At 51.2% G+C, this 20,957-nt stretch overlaps 1 protein-coding gene across 1 annotated transcript in view; it reads right to left on the bottom strand.

The window, feature by feature from the left end:
- Positions 1-6,869: 6,869 nt before the first annotated feature.
- Positions 6,870-20,957, bottom strand: part of LASP1 (LIM and SH3 protein 1) — a 38,026-nt gene continuing 23,938 nt past the window's right edge. Inside the window, exons 5-7 of the mRNA XM_080825724.1 lie at positions 12,653-12,779; positions 12,172-12,275; positions 6,870-9,757 (exon numbers count right to left, since the gene is read on the bottom strand). Of these exons, the coding sequence (XP_080681850.1) occupies positions 9,584-9,757; positions 12,172-12,275; positions 12,653-12,779 (405 nt within the window). The 3' untranslated portion in view covers positions 6,870-9,583. The remainder of the gene's footprint in view (positions 9,758-12,171; positions 12,276-12,652; positions 12,780-20,957) is intronic.

The raw sequence follows: 20,957 nt of genomic DNA, 5'->3' as shown, positions 1-20,957 counted from the left end.
AGAGGCAGGCAAAGAGAGGGGAGGAAGCAGGCTCTGTGCCGAGCAGAGCCCGGGGCTGAATCCCATGACCCTGGGATCATGACCTGACTGAAGATAGAGGCTTTAACCCACTGAGCCACCTAGGGGCCCCAGGAACTTATTTTTATTCAAGCTGTTAGTTGTAGCTCTACCATGATCAAAACACAAAACATCTTAATATAGTGTTGCAGTTAGCAATGTATCCATGTTTATTTATGCTTAGTATTACAGTACATAAGTTAATTAGTTAAATAATTTCATTTACTAGCAACAACACATAAATTGAACAATAATCTATAAGTAGAACAGTGTTTTGTACTATTCTCCTATTTAATTCAGAGACCAAATTCCCAAGCAATTAATGTTCCAAATACTACAATTACCATAGTTTAACATCAGTTTAAAAAAACAAAGTGTGTAGGTAAGTATTGTGGATTACCTGCAATTTCCCATGACCACAAGCTCTCTTTATCTAAGAACAAAGAAGTTTTTAGATATGTCTAAATGTATCTGCCTTTGCATCTTTGAGTTCATAATGGAAGTTGTGGCAATAGTTTTTTCTGTTTCCTCTTTTATATATGATTTTGGTTTTTTGCTTAATATAGATGGGAGCAAAACTAACTTAGAATAGGTCATTCTAGGTTTAGCAAAATTTGGAGTGTCATAAAGCCAAATCATGTAATTTACAATTTTCCACTTCAACTATGCTAAGTCTTTTATTAAAGGAAGTTCCTTTTTTTGAGTAATTTAAAATTAAAATGATACTTTTAGGGGATTTGAAGTCTGAATAATGCTAATTTTAAGCCCTTTAAAAGCAAACACATTTTCTGAAATTTAATAAATCATGTCATGCCAAGTTGCACACTCAGAAAGTTTGGATTTGATTCTGTATACCCAGAACAAAGAGTCTTAGGTGGCTCAAAACTTAGTAACATTTATCTTTCCATTATTTAAACATTTCCCAAAATATATCCTCTTTCTCCTGAAATAAAATATGTCACTTCCCCATAAAAATCTATTTCTTGTCAGGAAAGCAGGAATTAATGTAATGCCACATTAATTTTTTCTAAGTAACTTACAATTATTCAGAGATGTTTTTATTGCATCGATGTGGGCCAAGTACAATATCTACTCTATGGGACAGGATTGCCTTATGACAGATTTGTAAAATTTATACAACTTCATATTACAGAAGTAACTTTCTTCCGTGTTTTATTATGTATGAGAATGCTAATATACGCCAGTATACAAATAGTTTAAATGTGAAATTTTAAAAAAGTATCGAAATGATGAACACCATAAAACTCTGTTATAAACTGGCATATTATAGCATGGATATGGGCACAAAGTCCTAAAATTCCCTCCAAAACATAATCACTTACTTTTTTAAACCGTAATATTTCACAAGTAATATGGGCACTCTTTCTACGTCCTTTCATTACGTGCAATACCAGTGATATGTATCAATGGGGTATACCTGAAACTGCCTGCTTATTTTCACTGAATTGTTTAGTGGTTTCAGCTATGCATGTGTACAGGCTAAAGAGCCTTGACCTCGTAAAACTCTTCAGAGCGAACTTGGCTAGAGACTAAACCTTGAAGATCCGTACTACTATAATTAACTGTGTAACTTGGACCCCTCCAAAACTCTGACATTCTCCTTGATATAGAGAAAATTTTAGTTTGAAACATGAAGTTATGCCAAAGAGTCAGAGGAATGTTTTAGTGTCATGTCAAGGACTCCCCAGATAACTGAAGATCATCCCTGAATATATATATATATATATATTTTTTAAAGATTTTATTTATTCATTTGACAGGCAGAGATCACAAGTAGGCAGAGAGGCAAGCAGAGAGAGGGGGAAGAAGACTCCCCACTGAGCAGAGAGCCCGATGCGGGACTGAGCCACCCAGATGCCCCCATCCCTGAATATATTAATGTTCAGACCCATGCCTCCTACATCAGTGTAGCGTTTGTCAAATCACCTCTTGCTGTTACATACCACCGCATAGCATTGCTTTTGTTAATATCCCCTAAACAACTTAGGCAAATTGTCACTGCCAAATGTTTGGAGTAAGTAAATACTGTCATTTTCTCCTGGCAGTGTGGTTGGTGGTGCCAAAAAAAAAAAAAAAAAGTTTTGCAGTTGAGTTTTTATTATAAAATGTGAGAGAGCAGAAAAGTGAACTACTGGTAAACTGTTAAAAGTTTGTTCCATAAGAATTCTGCTCTCAAAGGTGTGGTTTCCAATGATAATGCATCCTAGAATTGTAGAATTTTAAATGGAAAGGGAAATTTTAAAATTAAAACTAAGTTAAAATTTAATAAATAATAACACAATAACTAAGTAACAATTTTCTAGTCCAACTCTTTCATTTGTCAGAATAAACAGAAGGTTAAGTGACTTATTGAAGGTCGTTCATTACCAAGACAATGCTTCTAGAGCAGTGTTTTTCCTTGGCCAGAATTTTAAAATGCAAGTTTCCATTTTAATTGGATCATATGTTGCAGTGCCTCCATTTTACTTTTTTTTAAGACATGGAAATTGAATACAATATCATAAATCAAAACTCTTAAGTTAATCTTTCTCCTTGTTTATTTGTAAGCTAGAAAGGAAAATCAAACGTAGAACAATTATGATGGACTTTTCAAGGGAACGGGAACCACAGATTTGGGGCCCACATCTGCTCTGGATTCCACAATGTATGGTTCCTTCAACCCTAATCGGACCCCCTCAAAAATATATATATATATGTTGAAAGTTTTTTTCCCCCCCAGATGAGGAACATTTGACAATATAAAAGACATTTATTTGGGAGTAAGAGACAGATTCCCTTCCCCTCCAATAACAAGTAAGATGAGGTATAGCTATCCTATTTCAACAATTTATAATTCAGCCAGTCACAAAGAATGAGGACTATATACATGACCATTTCTCTCTTGAAATGAGAAGATGGGCCACAAATGGTATGGAGTGGAAAAAAAATATGATAAATCTTAAAAATTCAAATGACAATTTCCTTCTTGCTGGGGAGCAAGATAAGGGCCACCACACAAGCTCACACTGCGGTCTGTAAAGACAGTGTCAAAATGACTACTTCAGAGATAAAGATAGACGATGTGCTCTTGAACTTACAAGGGGCCCCCTGCCTGTGAGAGGGAAAGGAAAGAACATATTTTAGCATCATCTGTTGCATTTACACCTAAAGAAAGGCTGTCACGATGAGTATCTGAGCAGTTCTCCACGGTAACTTTAATGAGTCTACATTTCAGCTCAGTGTCCTCAACACCGTCTATCCACAGCTCGAACGCACACAGCATCTGCCAGGCGTGCCCACGAATTCCTGAGGTCCCCGCAGAGGGCCTCTGCCTCGGAGCTCAAAAAGCCCCTTGCTCGACAGTGGTTAACCATATCCGGAAGGCTCTGGAAGAGGTCTGCCGGGGAGCAGGACCGGTGCTGCTGCTAAGAGGCCTCTGGTTGGACTGGAGACCAGGAGCTGCAGGAAACCCAAAAACAGGGCTCAGATGGGAATACCCAGGACGCTCTCAGCAACCCCGAATTGGCTACGGATGAACAAATGAATGCGTTCCTCTCTCCTCGCCACCAAACCCCACAGCTGGGAAAGAATGGACGTCTTCCCCCAGACCCCACGCCCAAGTACATTTCATTAGCTACTTCATCTTCCGGTGAAAATGAGTCACTAATTAATTAACGCAACTATGAGAGCTTAATTGCAAACCACTCTGCCGACATATAAAGATGTGTTTTACCTTTAATTACCAAGGGGGGCGGGGGTGAGGAACAACAGACAACTTGGAGTCTGAGCACCTACTAGGAGATAATAGTCCCCCCCGCCCCGCACCCCCCTCCCAACCCATTCTCTCTAAAAATGCTTTGCATTGTGGGTTTTATGTTTCATTGTAAAAGCTCGTTATTTTAAATTAGGTCTCAAAGAAAGAAGTTGGCATTTCTTATTCTTTGCAGAGTGGTCTGAGAAAGGCTATAGGAATGCATCGGAGGGGGGAAAAATAGGATAACAAGATCTCTTTCAATTTTGTTTTTGAATCAATACCCGAAATAAGGACCAGAAGCAAATATCCACCGGTGCGTCAGCAAAGCAGGATGCTCGGGCGGTCAGCTTCATCCTGAGCTGGGTTCAGAGGGCTCCCCGCCGCAGCTGCAGGCCCCTAGAGCAGATAGATAATGTAGGACAGAATGACCAGGCCTATGATGGCAAAGAACATCAGGATGAAAATATCCAGCATTATGGAGTCCTTGGCTGGGGAAGCCTCTGGATTCCGGGCAAACGTGAGCTGTGAGCACGGAGGTTGCAGCCCGGGGAGAGAAATGGCTCCCTCTTCCCTCCACGGCTCCGTCTTTTCCCTTCCCCCTCCCAGGGCCGGAGACTAAGGGATGCTGCAGCTCCATCAGCAGCCTACCCCCCCCAACCCCCCGCCGCCCCCCAGCCAACCAATCACGAAGCCCGGCAGCGGGGTAACCAAGGCACTGCTCGATTTAGAGCCGGCAGAAGCGAAGAGGCTCAATTTCTCCCCAGGAACCCAATCCCAGCCCTTCGTATCTAAATGGAGCCGGCATGATAGGGACGGAGGAGGAGATCTGATCTCTATCCGGATCCCCCAGGAATGAATCCTCCTGGCTGCTTTCCTTCTGTCTTTGTCCTCTAACACGTTGGTGGCCAATTATCTCGGAAAAATAATGGCTGGGCGTCGGGTGGGCCATGGGCGGGTTGTAAAGGTCGCGGTGTGGAGGGACATAGACAGGGGTCTCGTGGGAGTCCCAGCTGGCCTCTCTGGGGTTGGATTCCTTTACCGCACACTGGTTGTAAGTTCAGCCTCCCTGCAAGTCTTGTACAGATGAGGCTCAGAGCCGGTCAGGAACTTGCCTGATATTTCACTGGAAGGGGGGGGGGGGTGGGGGTTGGTGGTCCAAGATGGAAAAGGAGGCTTACACACTCTGGAGTCCATATTCCTCTTTCGCCTCCACCCCTTTCCCGCACTGGCCCACCCTTGGTGTCCGAAATGCCCCTGGGCCCTCCCGACACTGCTCAAATCCCTCCGTGCACAGTGGGAGCCCCGGAGTCTCTCCTCCAGCTACTCCGTGTCTCTTTGTGGTCCTGACCCGCGTTCTTGTTCTCGTCCGCGTCCTTTTCCGAGAGCTCGGCGCAGTGTTCTACCCAAAGAGCGTGGTGTCGACTCCCAGGCCGGTCCCTGTGCGGGGAGGGAGAGAGTCTAGGTAGGCGAATCAAGTGATGCCTTCTGAGGGGAGAGGGGAACGAATGTTTTATTTTTTTTAAACTGGGTGGTGGGTACTCAGTTCTCTCTTGTGTTGTTTTTAGGTCTTTTTATATCTTAATTATTCCCTAGTAAATTAAAAATACTCCCCGTGTCATCTCTGAGGCCTGGTGTCCTCAGTTCCACCCTAAAGAGTTGTTTTGAAGGCCCCCGGGGTGAGGTCGGGGGAGTGAGGGCATTAGGGACCCCTTTCCACAGGCTCTGCTGAGGGAACTGAGGCCCCTTCTAGAAGGGGGTCTCGAAACTGCTCTCACCCGCCCCTGCCCAGAAGGTAGAGCCCAGAGCTTTCTGTGAGCAGAGAGTGGGGTCGCCCCTTCCGGGCAGACTGCCCCCTCCGATGGCTCTGGTGAATGAAGCCTCCTGGGAGGGAGGACTGCAGCTCCGCAGACAAGAGGGGGCAGGCCGACAGGAGGCCAGATTTGCCAACTCAGGAATATTAGTTGGCCTGCTCTTTCAGGGAGGGAGTGGGTGTCCATCCTGTCTTTAACGAGCCCACCCCCGCCTCCAACGCTCCCTACACCTCTCCCTGCAGACCCACCTCTGTCCTTCTCCCCATGACCAAGGCTCAGGAAGGGCCCCTTCCAACTCCACCTTGGCTCTCCCAAAGCCAGAGCGCCCTCCTGCCGAGCCCGCAGTGGGAAATGCCCCTCTCCACAAGGCAGCTGTGGAGCACCGTTCCCTTCCCAACGCAACAGAAGAAGGGAGGCCACCGGGGCCTTCTGATGGGGGGTCAGACCCAGGGCACCTGGAGCAAAGGACAGAGTGGGGGGGGGGGATACAAAGATGTGAGATGCAAAGGGCAGCGGCGCAAGGCCCACCGTGGCAAGGCAGAATGGAGTGAGGCTGCGGGTCCTGAGACCTCGGGCCCAGCAACGTGCTGTATGACTTCCACCAAATCACAGCCCCCCTGGGCTTCAGAACCCCATCCGTGAGACGGACAGGACGGTGGGTACTCCGCTGATGAATGCTGCTTTGGGCTGGTAAGATGGCTTCATCCCGTCTTATCCCACCCAGATGGTCCCTCCATCATTTCCATCCTCATACAGCACCAAGCTCTTCCCAGATGCCAGGCAGCGGCACAGGGCACGGTGCCCCGAGGCCGAGCTGCTGCGTTAGGGCAACACAGATTTGTTGAGCAGCAATGGGCCTGGCCCAGGACAAACCCTGAGGCTTTAGAGGAATTAGATCCATCCCCTGCCCCAGGAGGGCACTGGCTCGTGAGGAGACAGGTGCATAACTCAGGAAGTCAGACAGGAAGAGGGAAGCTAACAGCTCAGGGATGTTTCGGGAGTGTCACCAAGCTGGGCAGAGAGATGCAGCCAAGAGCAGACTGGCTGGAAGAATTCTGCACGAGAAGCAGGTGCCGAGTCCCCATCGCAGAACCGACTGCCGCTCCAGGCTGACAGCTTTCAAACCAGTCATCCTCTCCCCGAGGGGCATCAGGGCTCTCAGGAGGGTGCCAGGCTAGGGTCCCGAACACTTGGCGTGTGTGTGCGCACACACAGCAACACTTCAGAGCCAGAGAGAAAACCAAGTCCACAGGTAAAAATTATACTTTTATTATTTGAGTCACCAGGAGAAAGATTCACTTGTGGTCCAAGTCAAATGTTGAGAATCGTTAACAGGCCAGAAAGAGTTGATCCCAAGCACAAGCCCACGAGGGAGGGGACCAGAACAGACCAAGAAAAGACAACCACCCCATATAAAAAGATGAACGGACGGCTTCACACACATACACACACATACACACACACACACACACACACACACACGGATGAAATGTTTGGACAGAGGCAAATTTCACATGGTCATTTGTTTGTTTTTAAATACAGGTTTGTGGGGTGGTATTTTTTTTTTCCAGCTATTAAAAAAAAAAAAAAAAAAAGGCCCAAAAGTGCATATGTGAGAGGATAAAGGCAGAAATGAAGCAATAAAGTCGTTTTCCCTGGAGGGACATGAGGAAGAAAATAGGAAGCAGTGTGATAGAATTCACTTTTCTCACCAATGGGCTTCTTGTATTTTCTTATTGGTCCACTACAATTATATTCACATTCTAGCTTTGATGCATCCTCTTTCCTGGGATTAAGTTGGCCAAAGACCTTTGGAAACTGTACGAAAAGGCCAGGGACTCGGCCCAGCCACCGGCTCTGTGCTCTTATTGGGATGGATGGTTCTGGAAAGGAGCAAGGATGCCTTAGCAGCCCCTGGGTCCCTCAGCACCAGTATGACAGTCCTTCCCTCTGGGGGTGTGCGAGAAAAGGTCCCCTATTTTTAGGGCGGGGGGAGCAGGGGAGCTGGCAGCAAGATTCCAGTGGCTGGCCTGCCTTGTGGGAGAAAAACGAAGCAAAGGCCGAACAGGCTGCTTCTTGCTCCTCTAGGCTTTCCTCCCCTCTCTCCCCGCACAGGTCCTCCGACGACAGGACGCATCTCTGACCTTGGTCCCCAAATCCAAGTTGTGCTTTGAGATCAAGAGGAAAGGTAATGGACGGCTCCCTCATCCCCCAGATCGTCCAACATAGGCCCTCACCTGCCTTCACCTCGGCCGGGGCCAGAGAAAGAGAGAGACGGGTCAGGCAGGGCTCTCCCCACCCCCAATGGTCATTTCTTCATTCTTCCAATTTGGGGGAGATATTCCAACGTCAACCCCCAAGCACTGAGGACCTGACTGCTGAAATTTGCCTGTAGGGTCCCCCCTCCCCTGAAGGAACAAGGAGGCAAAGATGTCAATTGTGGAGCCTGAGGGGAAGACAGGACGGGGAGACCTGGCGAGGGGGGGGGGTGGTAGAGAGAGCCCAGAAGAGATGAATGAAGCCAAGCAAGGGTCGTCACAGCCGCCAACGAGCGAGAGAAGGGACTTGGAAATAGCACCATCTTTCCCTTCCTCATCCCGGGGTCTGTGCTTCCAGTTTTGAAGCCCTGGGACCTTCTCCTTCTGCTTCAAGGGGGCCTGAGGTTAGTAAGGGGGAGGGCAGGGGGGTAGCAAGGCACCCCCGGTAGGGGTGACACAGAGATGGGGGGAGAGGCCTAGAGTCATGGAGCCTGCCCCCACCCTCACCCCAGCAAACTACCGGCCCCCACATCAGCCCGGCCAACTCCACAACTACCCCCCTCCCTGACCTCTGCCCAGCACACTGGAAAGGAGGCGGGTGGGCTTCCGCCGTTTGGCAATCGAAAGAAAGGAGGAATTTTCATGCCAAAGAAACCACAAGGGACTTCCCCCCCACTGGGATCCTCCCAGAGACTCCCACGGGCCTGGACCCTGACTGCCACAGATACAGAAACGCTCCTTCCCCCACAGGCAGAGTCCTGGAGAGGCAGGAAGGTTCTGTGGCTTTGCACAGTTCCAGTCCACTTGGCTTTGGGCCGAGGATAGGCGGCTGTGGGGAGGCCTGAGACATCTTCCCATGGGGAGGAGGGGGTAGGACCCACCTAACCCAGAGCTCAGGGGGGCTGGCTCGCCGTGCAGGAGCCAGTCAGGGCGCCTGGGGACTGGGGGGAGGAGGAAGGAAAAGGGCTGTGGGAGAGAACAGCCCGCGTCCCCCCTTCCTGCAGCTGTCCCTAAAAGTAAGAAAGGTGAGCACTTGACCCAAGCCATGCTTCCTAGGGAGCTCCTCGCCCACGCCCCTGTGCGTGGGCAGGAGAGCGAAATCACAGTGTGAGAAGGAACACATGCAGGGAGGGATGAATGAACCCCGAAGCAGGAATGCTTCCCTCCTCTGTGGTCCTTGAGAGTGGGAGAGGGTGGGGAGGGGCCCCCTCAGAGGGCTGGCAGCCCCGTCCTTGAGAAGCAGAGGCAAAGCCCATCCCAGGGACACGGGTGGTGGGGTCCCATCTTGGAATGTACGGAGCCCCTCCCCTGGGAGTCCTGGAAAGTTGGGGTATGAGGAGGGCAGGAAGGTCTGGGGTCGGGGGGGTGCAGAAAAGAGAGAAGGCAGAGGCCTGGGAGCCAATGGGTCTGCAATTCCAGACCAGCTCCCCAGGCCTCAGCCTCCCCCAGAGAGGTCCACACCTGTTCCATCCAGAGAGAAAACCAAGAAGTTGGTCAAGGGAAAAACCTGCCAGAGAAGAGCCCGCGAAAGTGGCAGAACAAGGCTTCAGTTGGCAAAAGAAGCTGGAGGAGGGTGGGAATAAACAAGCTGTCGCAGAGTTAAAAAAAAAAACAGACACTGAAGGGTGGACAGGTCCGCCCAGGACAGATGCGATGCGGTGGAATGCACTGAAGATGGGCGGGGGGGGGGGGGGGGCCGGGGCTCAGATGGCCTCCACGTAGTTGGCCGGCAGCATCCCCGTGTCACCAGTGCGCTCCACGGTCCCGTACATCCAGCCATCATCGATCTGCTGCACGTTGACGATGGTGTCCCCGTCCTGGAAGGAGACCTCGTCCTCGTCTGCGGCGCTGTAGTCATACACAGCGCGGTACCGCTTCTGCAAGAGTGGGGATGCGGTCAGCCTGGGGCCCGGCCCTTCCTTCTAACCCTACAGGGCCCAGGCTCTAGAGAACTCGGGGCTGGGAGACCAGGAAGGTTCCGCTGTGAATTTTCTCACCCCCGGGTCTCTCTGTCTGAGGCCCATGACCCTTTCCACCTTATCCGGCACCTCCGAAGAGCCAGGCCCAGGACAGGGACCAAGACTGCCACAGCTCTGCCCACCTCTTGCAATAGGAATGCAACAGGTCCAGTGAACACAGGACTTGGTCGTGTTTTAAAGACCTCTTCTGGGAAGAAGAATCTCCAGGGGCCACAAGAGGTCCCACCCACCCTCCAACCTCAGCCAAAATCCTAAGCTTAAGCCCCTGGCCTGGTAAAGCACCTGCACCCCACCTCCTGGAGGTGGATAAGATTCTAACGTCCTTGCTGCCCTTTACATGGCCTTGACTCCAGAGCTCAGCTCCGCCTTCATGGTCCCCCGCCCAGGCCCTGGGATCTATGTACCGATGAGCCCAGGACTGGAGGGGCCCCTCGGGGTTCTCCCAGATTTGCCCCTACTGCTCCACTCCGCTGGGACCCCTGCTCAGCACTTCTGTTTCTGGCCTCTGATCTGTTCATCCACTGTGATCTCAGGGTGATCTTTCCAAACTGCAGACCTGATCATGTGACTCCCCGGCTTTAAGTCCTTCAATGGTGTCCCACCTCCTTCAGCACCAGATTTTTCTTTTTTTAAAGATTTTATTTTTACACGATCTCTACACCTAATGTAGACCCGGAGATCTAGAGTCCTATGCTCGCTCTATGGACCCAGCCAGCCAGCACCAAATTGCAAACTATCTTTCAAGCCACAGAAAATAGCTCCATCAGCCCTGAAGGCTGTGTGTGGGATAAGAGGTCACACCCTGCCCCACGAAGAAGTGACCTTGGTCTCTTATCACCAATTCCGCCTCTATCTCTTGGACTGAATTGCCGCCAGCTCCGCCTGCATCCCGCGACAGCCTCCTCCCTAGTCTCCCTGCTTCCGCCCTCAACCTTCTGCTGCCACTTCTCAAGAGCCACCCGTGAGCCCTTAAAAACAGAAATCAAAACTCGTCACTCTGCATAGCTCACCAATCACAAAGGCCTTCCTGTGGCCTACAAGTCCCTGCATGATCTGACCTTATCTCCTACCTTTTTCCCCTCAAATTGCCTTGGCCTTCCTGCTGGCCCCAGGGCCTTTGCAGTTGCTGCTCTCCCTAAACCACTGACTCTCTCATCTTACTGAGGACTTTGGGACTCTCCCTCCCAACGTCCTGCTTTTTCTTCCCAGCAGTGCCACTATCCGACCTTACATTAAATACCTACTTATTTATTGCCTCCTTATTTGTCCCCGACTGAAATATAAGCTCCAAGACGGCAGGAAGGTGGTCTTTTATTCAGTGCCAAACCCCTCGTGTCCAAAACAGGTTTAGCGAGCATTTGAAGGACTGGCTGGTCTATCTGGAATCTTATCCTACAGATGACTTCTCAGTCCTGCCCAGCAGCCCCAGGGCATGGACACTCCCTTGTTTACCCCCTTTTGTCCAGGGCATGAGGCTCCAGGAGGACGGGTATCTCAGACTATTTTACTTCTCTAAGTATTGTGTCTCCTACTTCTTCCTCCATGAACTACTTCCGATTCCCAGGAACCGAGCACAGAGGAGCTGAACAGGCTGGGAGACCCAGCAGCCCCGTAAGTGGGACAGGTGGCAGGACTTACAGACCAGGGGCTTCAACTCTAAGGACAGTAAGCCTGGTCCTGCCCCAGTTCCTATTTTGCTCATCACTGACTTGGCAGAGTCGCTGAGCGCCGGCTCTGCGCCTGGTTCAGAGCCACTGAACCAAGAGGACGCAGCCCTGCCCGCACAGAGCTGCAAACCCAGCAGGGGATGCAGACACAAGTTAACAAACAGAACATTCTGAGTTGCCAAAAGTGCTCTGAAGAGAATCAGTGGTGGGAAGTGACAGATGTGTCAGGGGAGACCCATCTGACATTGGGGGTTTAGGAGGACCCCTTGGAGGCAGGACTGAGATCTAAATGATGTGGTCGGGCTTGGGGGTCATCCTCATGAGGAGTGGGGAGCAGGAGGCAGGAAACTGAGCAGGGGAGGTGACTTGTGCAATGTACACCCAGAGCTGGAGCGCTGGGCCCCAAACCCAGCCCAGGGCTCGGTGCATTGACCACACAGGTCTCTATCACCTGCAGAGGGCAAAAGGAGCTGGGGTCAAAGATCAGGGGAAGCCAGGCCTCCAGGTTGGGTTTCTAAGGAGAATCTAGGAGCTGTGGCCACGAAGGCCTTCCCTGGGCCCATCCACCTCTGGCTTCCCCAGACTTCTGACCCCCATCCCACCTCCCAGCTCCAGGATCTCTCCCACTTGGCCACAACTACTTACCCCGCCCCCGCCTGGGGCGCTGCGTGGTATGGAGACTGGGGCAGCAGGCTCCTTGTAGCCACCATAGGACTGTGCCACCGGCTGCTGCTGGGGCTGCTGGTAAACTGCAAGGTGGGAGAGACGAGGCTCAGAAACCCAATCCCTCCTGCAGCCCCCTTCCTTCCCCCAGGAAGCCCCTATCATGCATTTCCACCCCCCACAACCTTGCTCAGCCCCCACTTCTCAAAGGCTCATCTGTCTGCACATGTACATCTGCTGGTGTTGCATACTCTTCAATAGGGGCTGTACCTCTGCCAACACGCTGGTACCTGACACGGACCCTGACCCTGGTGCTCATTGCCCCGCTGAGAGGGGGCCTGAGGGTTTGTGAGAGGGTGTGTGTGTGTGTGTGTGTGTGTGTGCAGAGGGATTCTCGCCAACCTTCTCCCCATCCCACAGGTGGCCTGGTCTCAGGCCCTCTGCCTACACAGGCCTCGCTCACCCGGGGCGCTGGCTGGGATGTGGTGGGGCGGCTGCTGCTGCTCCTGGGTGTCTCGGCGCTCAGATTCCATGCCCTCGCCGCCGCTGGGGGCCATGCGGCTCTTCTCAAACTCCTCGTGGTATTTTATCTGCAGTGGCAGAGAGCACTGGGTAAAAGACTAACAGGAAACCAACCAAAGCTCCTTTCCTGTGGCCACTTAAGATCTCCCAGGAGAGGAGAGACTCCCCAAGGGCTACAGGCAGACCGGACCAGATTCCTGTGGCTACTTAACCTTGCTGGGCCTCACTTGCCACCTCTGTAAAATAGGACATCGGAGCCCACCTCTGGTGTTGCCGGAGGACGACAAGAATGCCCGCTCACTGGTCCCTGCTGGGTGCCAGGCACTGTGCTGGGTTCTACCTCCCAGGCCCATTTTAGCCTGTTGGCACCTGGGAGGGGGATATATGACAGTCCCTGTCTAACCGACAAGAAGGAAACAAAGGCACTGACAAGCCAAACGAGGGAGGAGAGCAAACCCTGCCCTGTTCTCCGGAGCAGAAGGAACCAGTGACTCTGGGCCCCAAGGCCTGATGGGAGCTGTCCCGGCCCAGGGCAGTCCCTCTTGGCCATCCTCTCCCACTGGCTCTGCTCCCTTCTCTCCCACTCAGTGGCATTCGCTTTGCCAGGAGGGCAAGAATTGACACTTGGCCAGGCAGGGCTTACGTTTAGTAGCCGGGCTAAAGGTCTAGAGGTGTGGCCGAGAAGAACAGGGCACAGCATCTATGGCTCACTACCGGCCCGGCTGGGAGGCCCAGCTGCGAGGACGGGCAGGGCGGGGCAACACCTCACCTAGGAGTCTGGGTCCCGACGAGCCCCTCCTTTCCCTGCACCTTCTCTTCGAGCCAGACAGAGCAGGGACTCACCCCCAAATGGTGAGATGGGTTGAGGGTATTATGGGCTGACCGTATTACTTAGGGGAAAGCAGCCAGCCCTGGCTAGACTAAAAACCGACAGGCTCCCTCAACTCCTGCTCAGAAGGGCACCCAGGAGTGAAGTTTTCAGACATAAGGCCAGTGCTTTGCTCTAACATTCTGAAGACAAGAGCCAAAGCCGAGTGTCCCCGAGCCCCATTCCCTCAGTGACTCCTGTCCACTGGCTGGGGGGGGGGGGGGTGACAAGGAGAGAGGCCACCCCTCCTGAGGTCTTGAGGCTCACAAGGCAACTGCCCTTCCGACTTTTGTCCTAGGGGTTAGAAGGGTGAGCTTCCTGTGTTTACTTTCTGTGGAAGAAAAGAGACCTGACCCCGGGAGCCAGTGACCAGCGGAGGGAGAGCACATGCGTAGAAGCAGACAAAGGCCTGCACTGGGGGGACAGCTGTTCCCTAATGCTGGGGGTCCAGCTTCCCTGCATGGCAGCCGCCTTCTCTGGGTGTGAAGGGGTAATAGAGAGCCCTGGGGGAGGGTACGTCCATCCCAGCTCCTCTGCCGTACTCAGAAGCCAACGCCTAGAGCTACTCCCAGTCAGTGTCCTACACACTCAGTCCCTCAGCACGAGAGTGGTGCCCCTCCCACACCTCATCCCTGGAAGGTCATCAGCTTTTTGCTTACTCATGTGACCCTGGGAGAGTCCCTACTGCTCTGGGCCTCAGTTTCTTGATCTGTAAATTGCACCAGCTGTTCCCAGGAGGTCCTGAGGCTCCAGACCAGGTCCAGCAACCGAACCAGACTCTAGAGCTGAGAGCAAGTATGGACATGCATGCGGTTCCATGAGCAGCTGCTAGAATCGCTCTTGGTGCTTAGAAAACCACTACCCAGGATAAATATTTCTAAATTAGGGCCAGCTGCCCCAGGTGGATGGAGTCGTGGCAGCCTAAACATAGCAGAACCCTGCCCATCACCACCGATGTACACACACCACCTGTTACTATTAATATCAAGAACCTTCCCATTTGCTTGGTGACTCACACAGAGCGCTTGAAGGCTCTTTCCGCCATCATCTCCCCTGGCCCTGGTGATAATTCCCCCTCCACCCCGGGCAGGTATACTTTCGTTCCCGCTTTACAGAAGACGGACATGTGCTCAGAATTTCAATGACTTCCCAAAACAGAGCTTTCATTACTCAGGAAGGGCCGAGGCTGGTGACACAGGGACAGAGTCACGGGGGACAGGCCTGCGCCCAGGGGCAGGTGCGGAGTAGGGGGGCCCCGTGCCCAAGGCCACCCCTCACCCCACTTCACGGCTTCGGTTTGGGCATAAATGTGAGTGGTGCACCTCTCACTTGAATGGGGGTGATGACCCCAAGGTCACCCTAACTTTGAGGGGAGACGAGGCAGCGTGTCAGGGAAAGTTAGGTGCAGCCCCTCTGCCTGGGCCCACTGGGAGAAGACGCCACCACTCTCCACATCCTCTCCCTCCCTTCCCCAGCATATGAGAAAACTGTGTTCTGTCTTTGCCAGCCTACCAAATGGCATGAGAAGCCAAGAGGCACGCTAAAGGGAGTTAGCCTATCCGAAAGGGAAAGAAACATTTTCCAGACTCAAGGGGTCTGGCTCGTCCCTGTTCCACAGTCGGCAGAGTTTGATCTTCCAAGAGCCCCGAATGGGGGTCACCATAAACACAGAGCTGTCACCTAGGGCCTCAGCTTAAGAACTGTCACAGGCAACGGGGTGGCTCAGTCGGTTAAGCGTCCCACTCTTGGTTTTGGGTCAGGTCATGATCTCATGGGTCATTGGATCAAGCCCCCTGTCGGGCTCTGTGTTCAGCATGGAATCTGCTTGAAATCTTCTCTCCCTCTGCCCTTCCCCCCAACTCTCTCTCTCTCGCTCTGTCTCTCTCAAATAAGTAAATCTTTTAAAAACTAATTAACTGTTATGGGCCCCCAAGCACCCTGCTCTATGCCCAGAAGATCCAAGTGCACATGAGTTGAGAGGCTAGGACTCGGGGGTGACCAGTGGAGGGTCCATTCCATGGCTAAATATAGAACCCCGTTTTCTCTGCTAGCCCACATTCTGTTTTCTGAACCCCTGTTCCTGATTGTGGTGGAAAACAGAGGTCTGACACCGCACGGCGCTCTCACATGACTCTACATCACAGGCCACAAGGGAACACAGGCTCTGCATGGAATCATCAACTCACCAGCCACAGTCTATTTTTTTTAATAATTTTTTTTTAACGTCTCCCACTCTCCGAGGGCCGATTGTATGTCCTTACATGGATTACTCATTTCCTCTTCTCAGCCAGCCCTACGACTGTGTTTCACTATCATGCCCCCTTCTCCATCCCCTCGAGTTTTCTAGATGGGGAAACCAGGTAACGGGTGGAGTTAGCAGAATCCAGCTCTCACATCACATCCTTACTTCTCAACTACCATGCAATACTGCTCCCTACTACAGACTAACAGTATTTTGTTTTTAGAACAAATGTGAATCTGTGTTCACCGTCATTAGTCATCAGAGAAATCAACGCAGGTTAAAACCACAGTTAAGATACCACTACACACAATCAAAACGGCTAGAGTGAGCAAGTCTAAGTAAGGAGGCAGAGCAATGGGAACTCATCACTGCTGGCTGGAGGGGAAATCGGTACCCACTTGAAAAATAGATCACCATTATCCAATAAGGTGAAGGATCATAAACTCGAAGACCCAGCAATTCCACTCCACGGGAACCCCAAGAAATAATGTAGGCAGACATCCAGAGCATGTGGAAGCAGTCCCAAATCCAACACCAGAATCAATAAAACGTAGTAAGCATTAAATGGAATATTATACAGCAATGAAAAAGAATAACGTGTAGCTATATGCAAGTACGTCCATGAATCTTTAAACCCAGTGTTGACCAAAGGAAGAAAGAAACAAAAAGAATACCTAGTATATATGTTCAGAATCAGGAAAAACAAAACTAAGGCATTTAGTAATACATAGTAACATTAAAATTAAAAAAAAAGAGGGCACCTGGGTGGCTCAGACTGTTAAGCTGAGTGTCTGCCTTCAGCTGGGGTCATGATCCCAGGGTCCTGGGGATCGAGCCCTACATTGGGCTCCCTGCTCTGCAAGGAGCCTGCTTCTCCCTCTCCTTTCTGCCTGCTGCTCCCCCGCTTGTGCTCTCTCTGTCAAATAAATAAAATCTTAAGAATAAAATAAAATTTAACTAGAAAAAATAAATCAAAGCACACACTCTCAAAAATTATACTCCGGTTGTTCCACGAGCCTGTGCCAGGTCATCTGACCCTGGGCACAGAATTTCTGTTTGACATTATTACTTAACTACTGACTAGGCCCAGCCCCTAAAGACTGAAGCCAACTTAACCAGAATATGGGCTGCTCATTATTTTTCACTGATATAAACGCAAAGCATTTCTGCCTGTGGCAAAGATATTCCCGAAGTTTATGGTTTTATGGTCCTGTAGAACATTACCAAGTTCTGCAGATAACAGCAGGGTACTAACCAGTTCCGGTCTCACTGTATCCAGCACTTTCTTTCACTGACTAGGCAGCACATCTGCCTGTCCTAACCTCCAGCATAATTAATTAAGTGAAATACAGGAGAGGTGCTCACTGTATGAGAGCTAGGTTTTTAGCACTTTAAAAACTCTATGCTGGGGCGCCTGGGTGGCTCTGTGGGTTAAACCTCTGCCTTTGGCCCAGGTCATGACCTCAGGGTCCTGGGACCTGTGGGTGGGGAGCCTGTTTCCCTCTCTCTGCCTTCTTGTGATCTCTCTCTCTCTGTGTCAAATAAATAAAATCTTAAAAGAAAAAAAAACCCACAAAACTCTATTCTAAGAGGAGTTCGGGTTGTGGCAGGGGAGGGGGGAGTTCAGGAATGTTTCTTGACTTGCACAGTGAGCACAGGTGTTCACTCTGTGTTACTGGGTGTTAGGTTTCACAGAAAAAGACACAGGGTTGTATACAGAAAATCAATATATAAGAAGATATGGAGGTAAACAAAACCAGAACTTCCCGACTGTTTAGCAGGGGCTCAGCCGTGAAAATTTCCCAGTGCATTAGAGCCACTGGCGCTCGGGACCAACGGTCCTTCCAGAAGGATACGCTGCATCCCAGAACACACAGCCCTGACCTCCCAACCCTTTCCATGCCTTTAACCAAGACACAATTCCCCCAGAAGTACAACTTACTGGACCCCACCTCAAAAGTTTTCACACATTCTCAGTACCAGACAATGGCCCAACTTTTCAACCAAGCTTTATCCCCTGCCTCTTCCTGAGCCATAGTGAGGAAAGCGGACAGGTCTGCCTTTACAGAGACGGTAACTGTACTGACCACACTGATCTGAAGGATGATAGACCATACGCATCCAAGGCCTTTAACCATATTCCTCTGGGGACGCAATCTCATCCCTTTGCAAGATGGTCTGACCTCTCCGGGAGCAGCTGGGGGTCGCCAGATGCTAACCTGACAAGCTAGTGACCAGCCACACAGAGGATACTATTTTGGATACTAAGCAAAAGGTGTGGCTCTCTCTAAACACTATCTTTGCCCCCAAATCTTCTGGAGGTTGGGGCAACCTCACAATGGCTCTCAGCATGGTTTCGAGCTCCCTGAGAGTTTGGGGATGTGGCCGGGCCTGGCAATCCCTGACTTAAGGCTTGAGAAAGCATTTTTTTTTTTTAAAGATTTTATTTATTTATTTGACAGAGAGAGACACAGCGAGAGAGGGAAACAAGCAGGGGGAGTGGGAGAGGGAGAAGCAGGCTTCCCGTGGAGCAGGGAGCCCGATTCGGGGCTCGATCCCAGGACTCTGGGATCATGACCTGAGTCGAAGGCAGTCACTCAATGACTGAGCTACCCAGGCACCCCGAGAAAGCTTTTTCAAGCTTTTTTTTTTTTTTTTGAAGATTTTATTTATTTCTTTGACACGAGACAGATCAGAAGTAGGCAGAGAGGAAGGCAGAGAGAAGAGGAAGCAGGCTCCCTGCTGAGCAGAGAGCCCGATGTGGGACTCGATCCCAGGACCCTGAGATCATGACCTGAGCTGAAGGCAGAGTAAAGCTTTAACCCACTGAGCCACCCAGGCGCCCCTTTTTCAAGCTTTTTAAGTAACCATTCCCAAACTTCACTGAGCATCCCCGGAACGCAGCGAATGTGCTTAACATGCTGTTTCCTTGACTGCAGCTCAGGTCATGATCTCAGAGTCATGGGATAGAGCCCCACGTCGGGCTCCCCACTCAGCCAGGAGTCTGCTTGGGATTCTCTCCTTCTCCCTCTGCCCCTCCCACTGCACTCTCTCTCAAATAAATAAATCTTAAAAAAATAATAATAAAACAAAATAAAATGCTGGTTCCTGGGCCGGGCTCCCAGAGATGCTGAGTCAGACAGCCTATGAGGAGCCAGCCTGCGGGCCTGCATTGCCAATAAACCTTCCCACATCGGGATATCTGGGTGGTTTAGCTGGTTAAGTGCCCGACTTTTGGTCTGGGCTTAGGTCATGATCTCACGGTTGTGAGATCGAGCCCCGCATCGGGCTCTGTGCTCAGTCCGGGACTCTGCCACAGATTCTCTCTCTCTGCTCCTCCTACCCTGTGCGTGCGCTCTCGCTCTCTCTCAAATAAATAAATAAAATCTTTAAAACAAAACAAGACCAAAAAAAAACCTCTCCCATGTGATTTTAGTACAGTCGTTTACTGAGGCCACATCTGACAGACTAACTGCGCTCACTAAAACTGAGAGCCCTCCAGCTTTGCGGTCACACCTCAGACATCCCAGCTAAAGCTGCAAAAGCAGAACCCCGTCAGGTTCAAGCCACCTCCCCCGCCTTGGAGCAGAGGACAATCAGCTAATGGCAGCCCTGTGGTTAATGATAAGATGGTTATCGCCTTAGGTGTAGATGTCTTGGCCACAGTGAGTTCAGTTACCAGAGCTCCTCAGATGTTAACACCTCCAACAACTGGGTATGGAATATTCTGGAACCCTTCCAGAAAGGGAGGCAGGGATGACTGGGTTCGCTTGTCTTCTGCCTCTAAAAGCCACAGGCTGGAAGCAATGAGTAAATGTGCTGGGGAACTGGGGTTGTAGATGAGAGCACGTGCCCTTGCAATGGAAACACCACAGAGGCCTGGAGAGTCAAGACTCCAGCTTTGCGAGAGCCATTCCACATTTTCCCCACTGCCCAAGGCTTTCCCCCTCCCTCCCACTTGTCATGTGGAGAGCTGGAAGACACAGACCTTTTTTAACCCTCCTTACCCTCCAGAGCGTCTAGGCAGCATCCATGGGGAAGCTCTAGGGTAAGAGGCCAGGCCCTGGCTTATAAAGCAACTGAAACAGGTTTTACTTAAGAGAGAGAGAGAGTGCGTGTGTGTGTGTGGGGGGGGGTGCGGTGAATTTGAGCTCTCCTAGCCCAAGGGAAGCTCTCCATTTCCTCAAGCCACAAATTTCAAACCGTAGGTCAATGGCCTTGTTGCAAAACCCACTTAGTTACCCATTTAGTTAAGTCTGCAGCAAGCATCTTTACCAGATAAAATAGAACAGAAAATATCTCAATCCTCTCCAAGGACTCTTCGAGGAAAGCTCTGATTCAGTTTTCTCTCTAAATAAATAAGCAGGCCTGTTTGGTAGGTCACCATGTGAAATGTATGTCATATCGTAGGTTGCAAAGTCTAAAAGCCACTGTCTTGGGCCTGACTGGTTCTCCTGGCCCTAGGCCCTTGCCCTGGAACCCACGCGAGCCACTGCAGAGTCACTCTAAGCATAGTGCCACCAAGGAGGCTGGGGGAAGGCACGGGGAGGGCTCTGGAGGCCGGGGGATGGGTGCCCCAGGGGGCCTGCCTGAATCCCAGACCCTCTGCCCCAAGTGACCTCAGGCAACCTGCCTACTCCTTTCTGTTCGAGACATAAAAACAACCGTTTGCCCACGCCTCCATTTGTAGGACACCCCCCCCCCCAACCGCCCGACGAGGCTGGCTGGGCACACACTGCTATTCTGTGCCCTAGGACCCTGGGCCATGGGGCCCTGCAGCCCAGGTTCATAGCACATGCCCCAACCCCGCCCCCCCCCCCCCCCCCCGGCAGCTTCCCTGCAAACTCAGATACACAGGCGGCAGGTCTGTGGCTCTGCAAGGCAGGAAACCAATGCCTATTCTCCGGCCACAGGTGCCACGGGCCCCGCGATCAACCACCCACACACTCTATACCCAGCACTGCCACCTCCAGACACACCGACCATCCCCAGCCCAGGGGGACGGGGCCGGCCAGCAAAGCCAGCTGGGGTTTTTACACAGGAAGGAAGAGCAAGCCGAGGTGGGGGTGGAGGCCGAGGGAGGGCGGAAATACTGCAATATCAGCACCCAGAGACAGACGAAAGGGGGGCCGGCCC

This window comes from Martes martes (genome assembly GCF_963455335.1).
Source record: "Martes martes genome assembly, chromosome: 16".
NCBI lineage: Eukaryota > Metazoa > Chordata > Mammalia > Carnivora > Mustelidae > Martes > Martes martes.
Note: the sequence above shows the minus strand (reverse complement) of the source record. Positions and strands in the feature narration are given on the sequence as shown.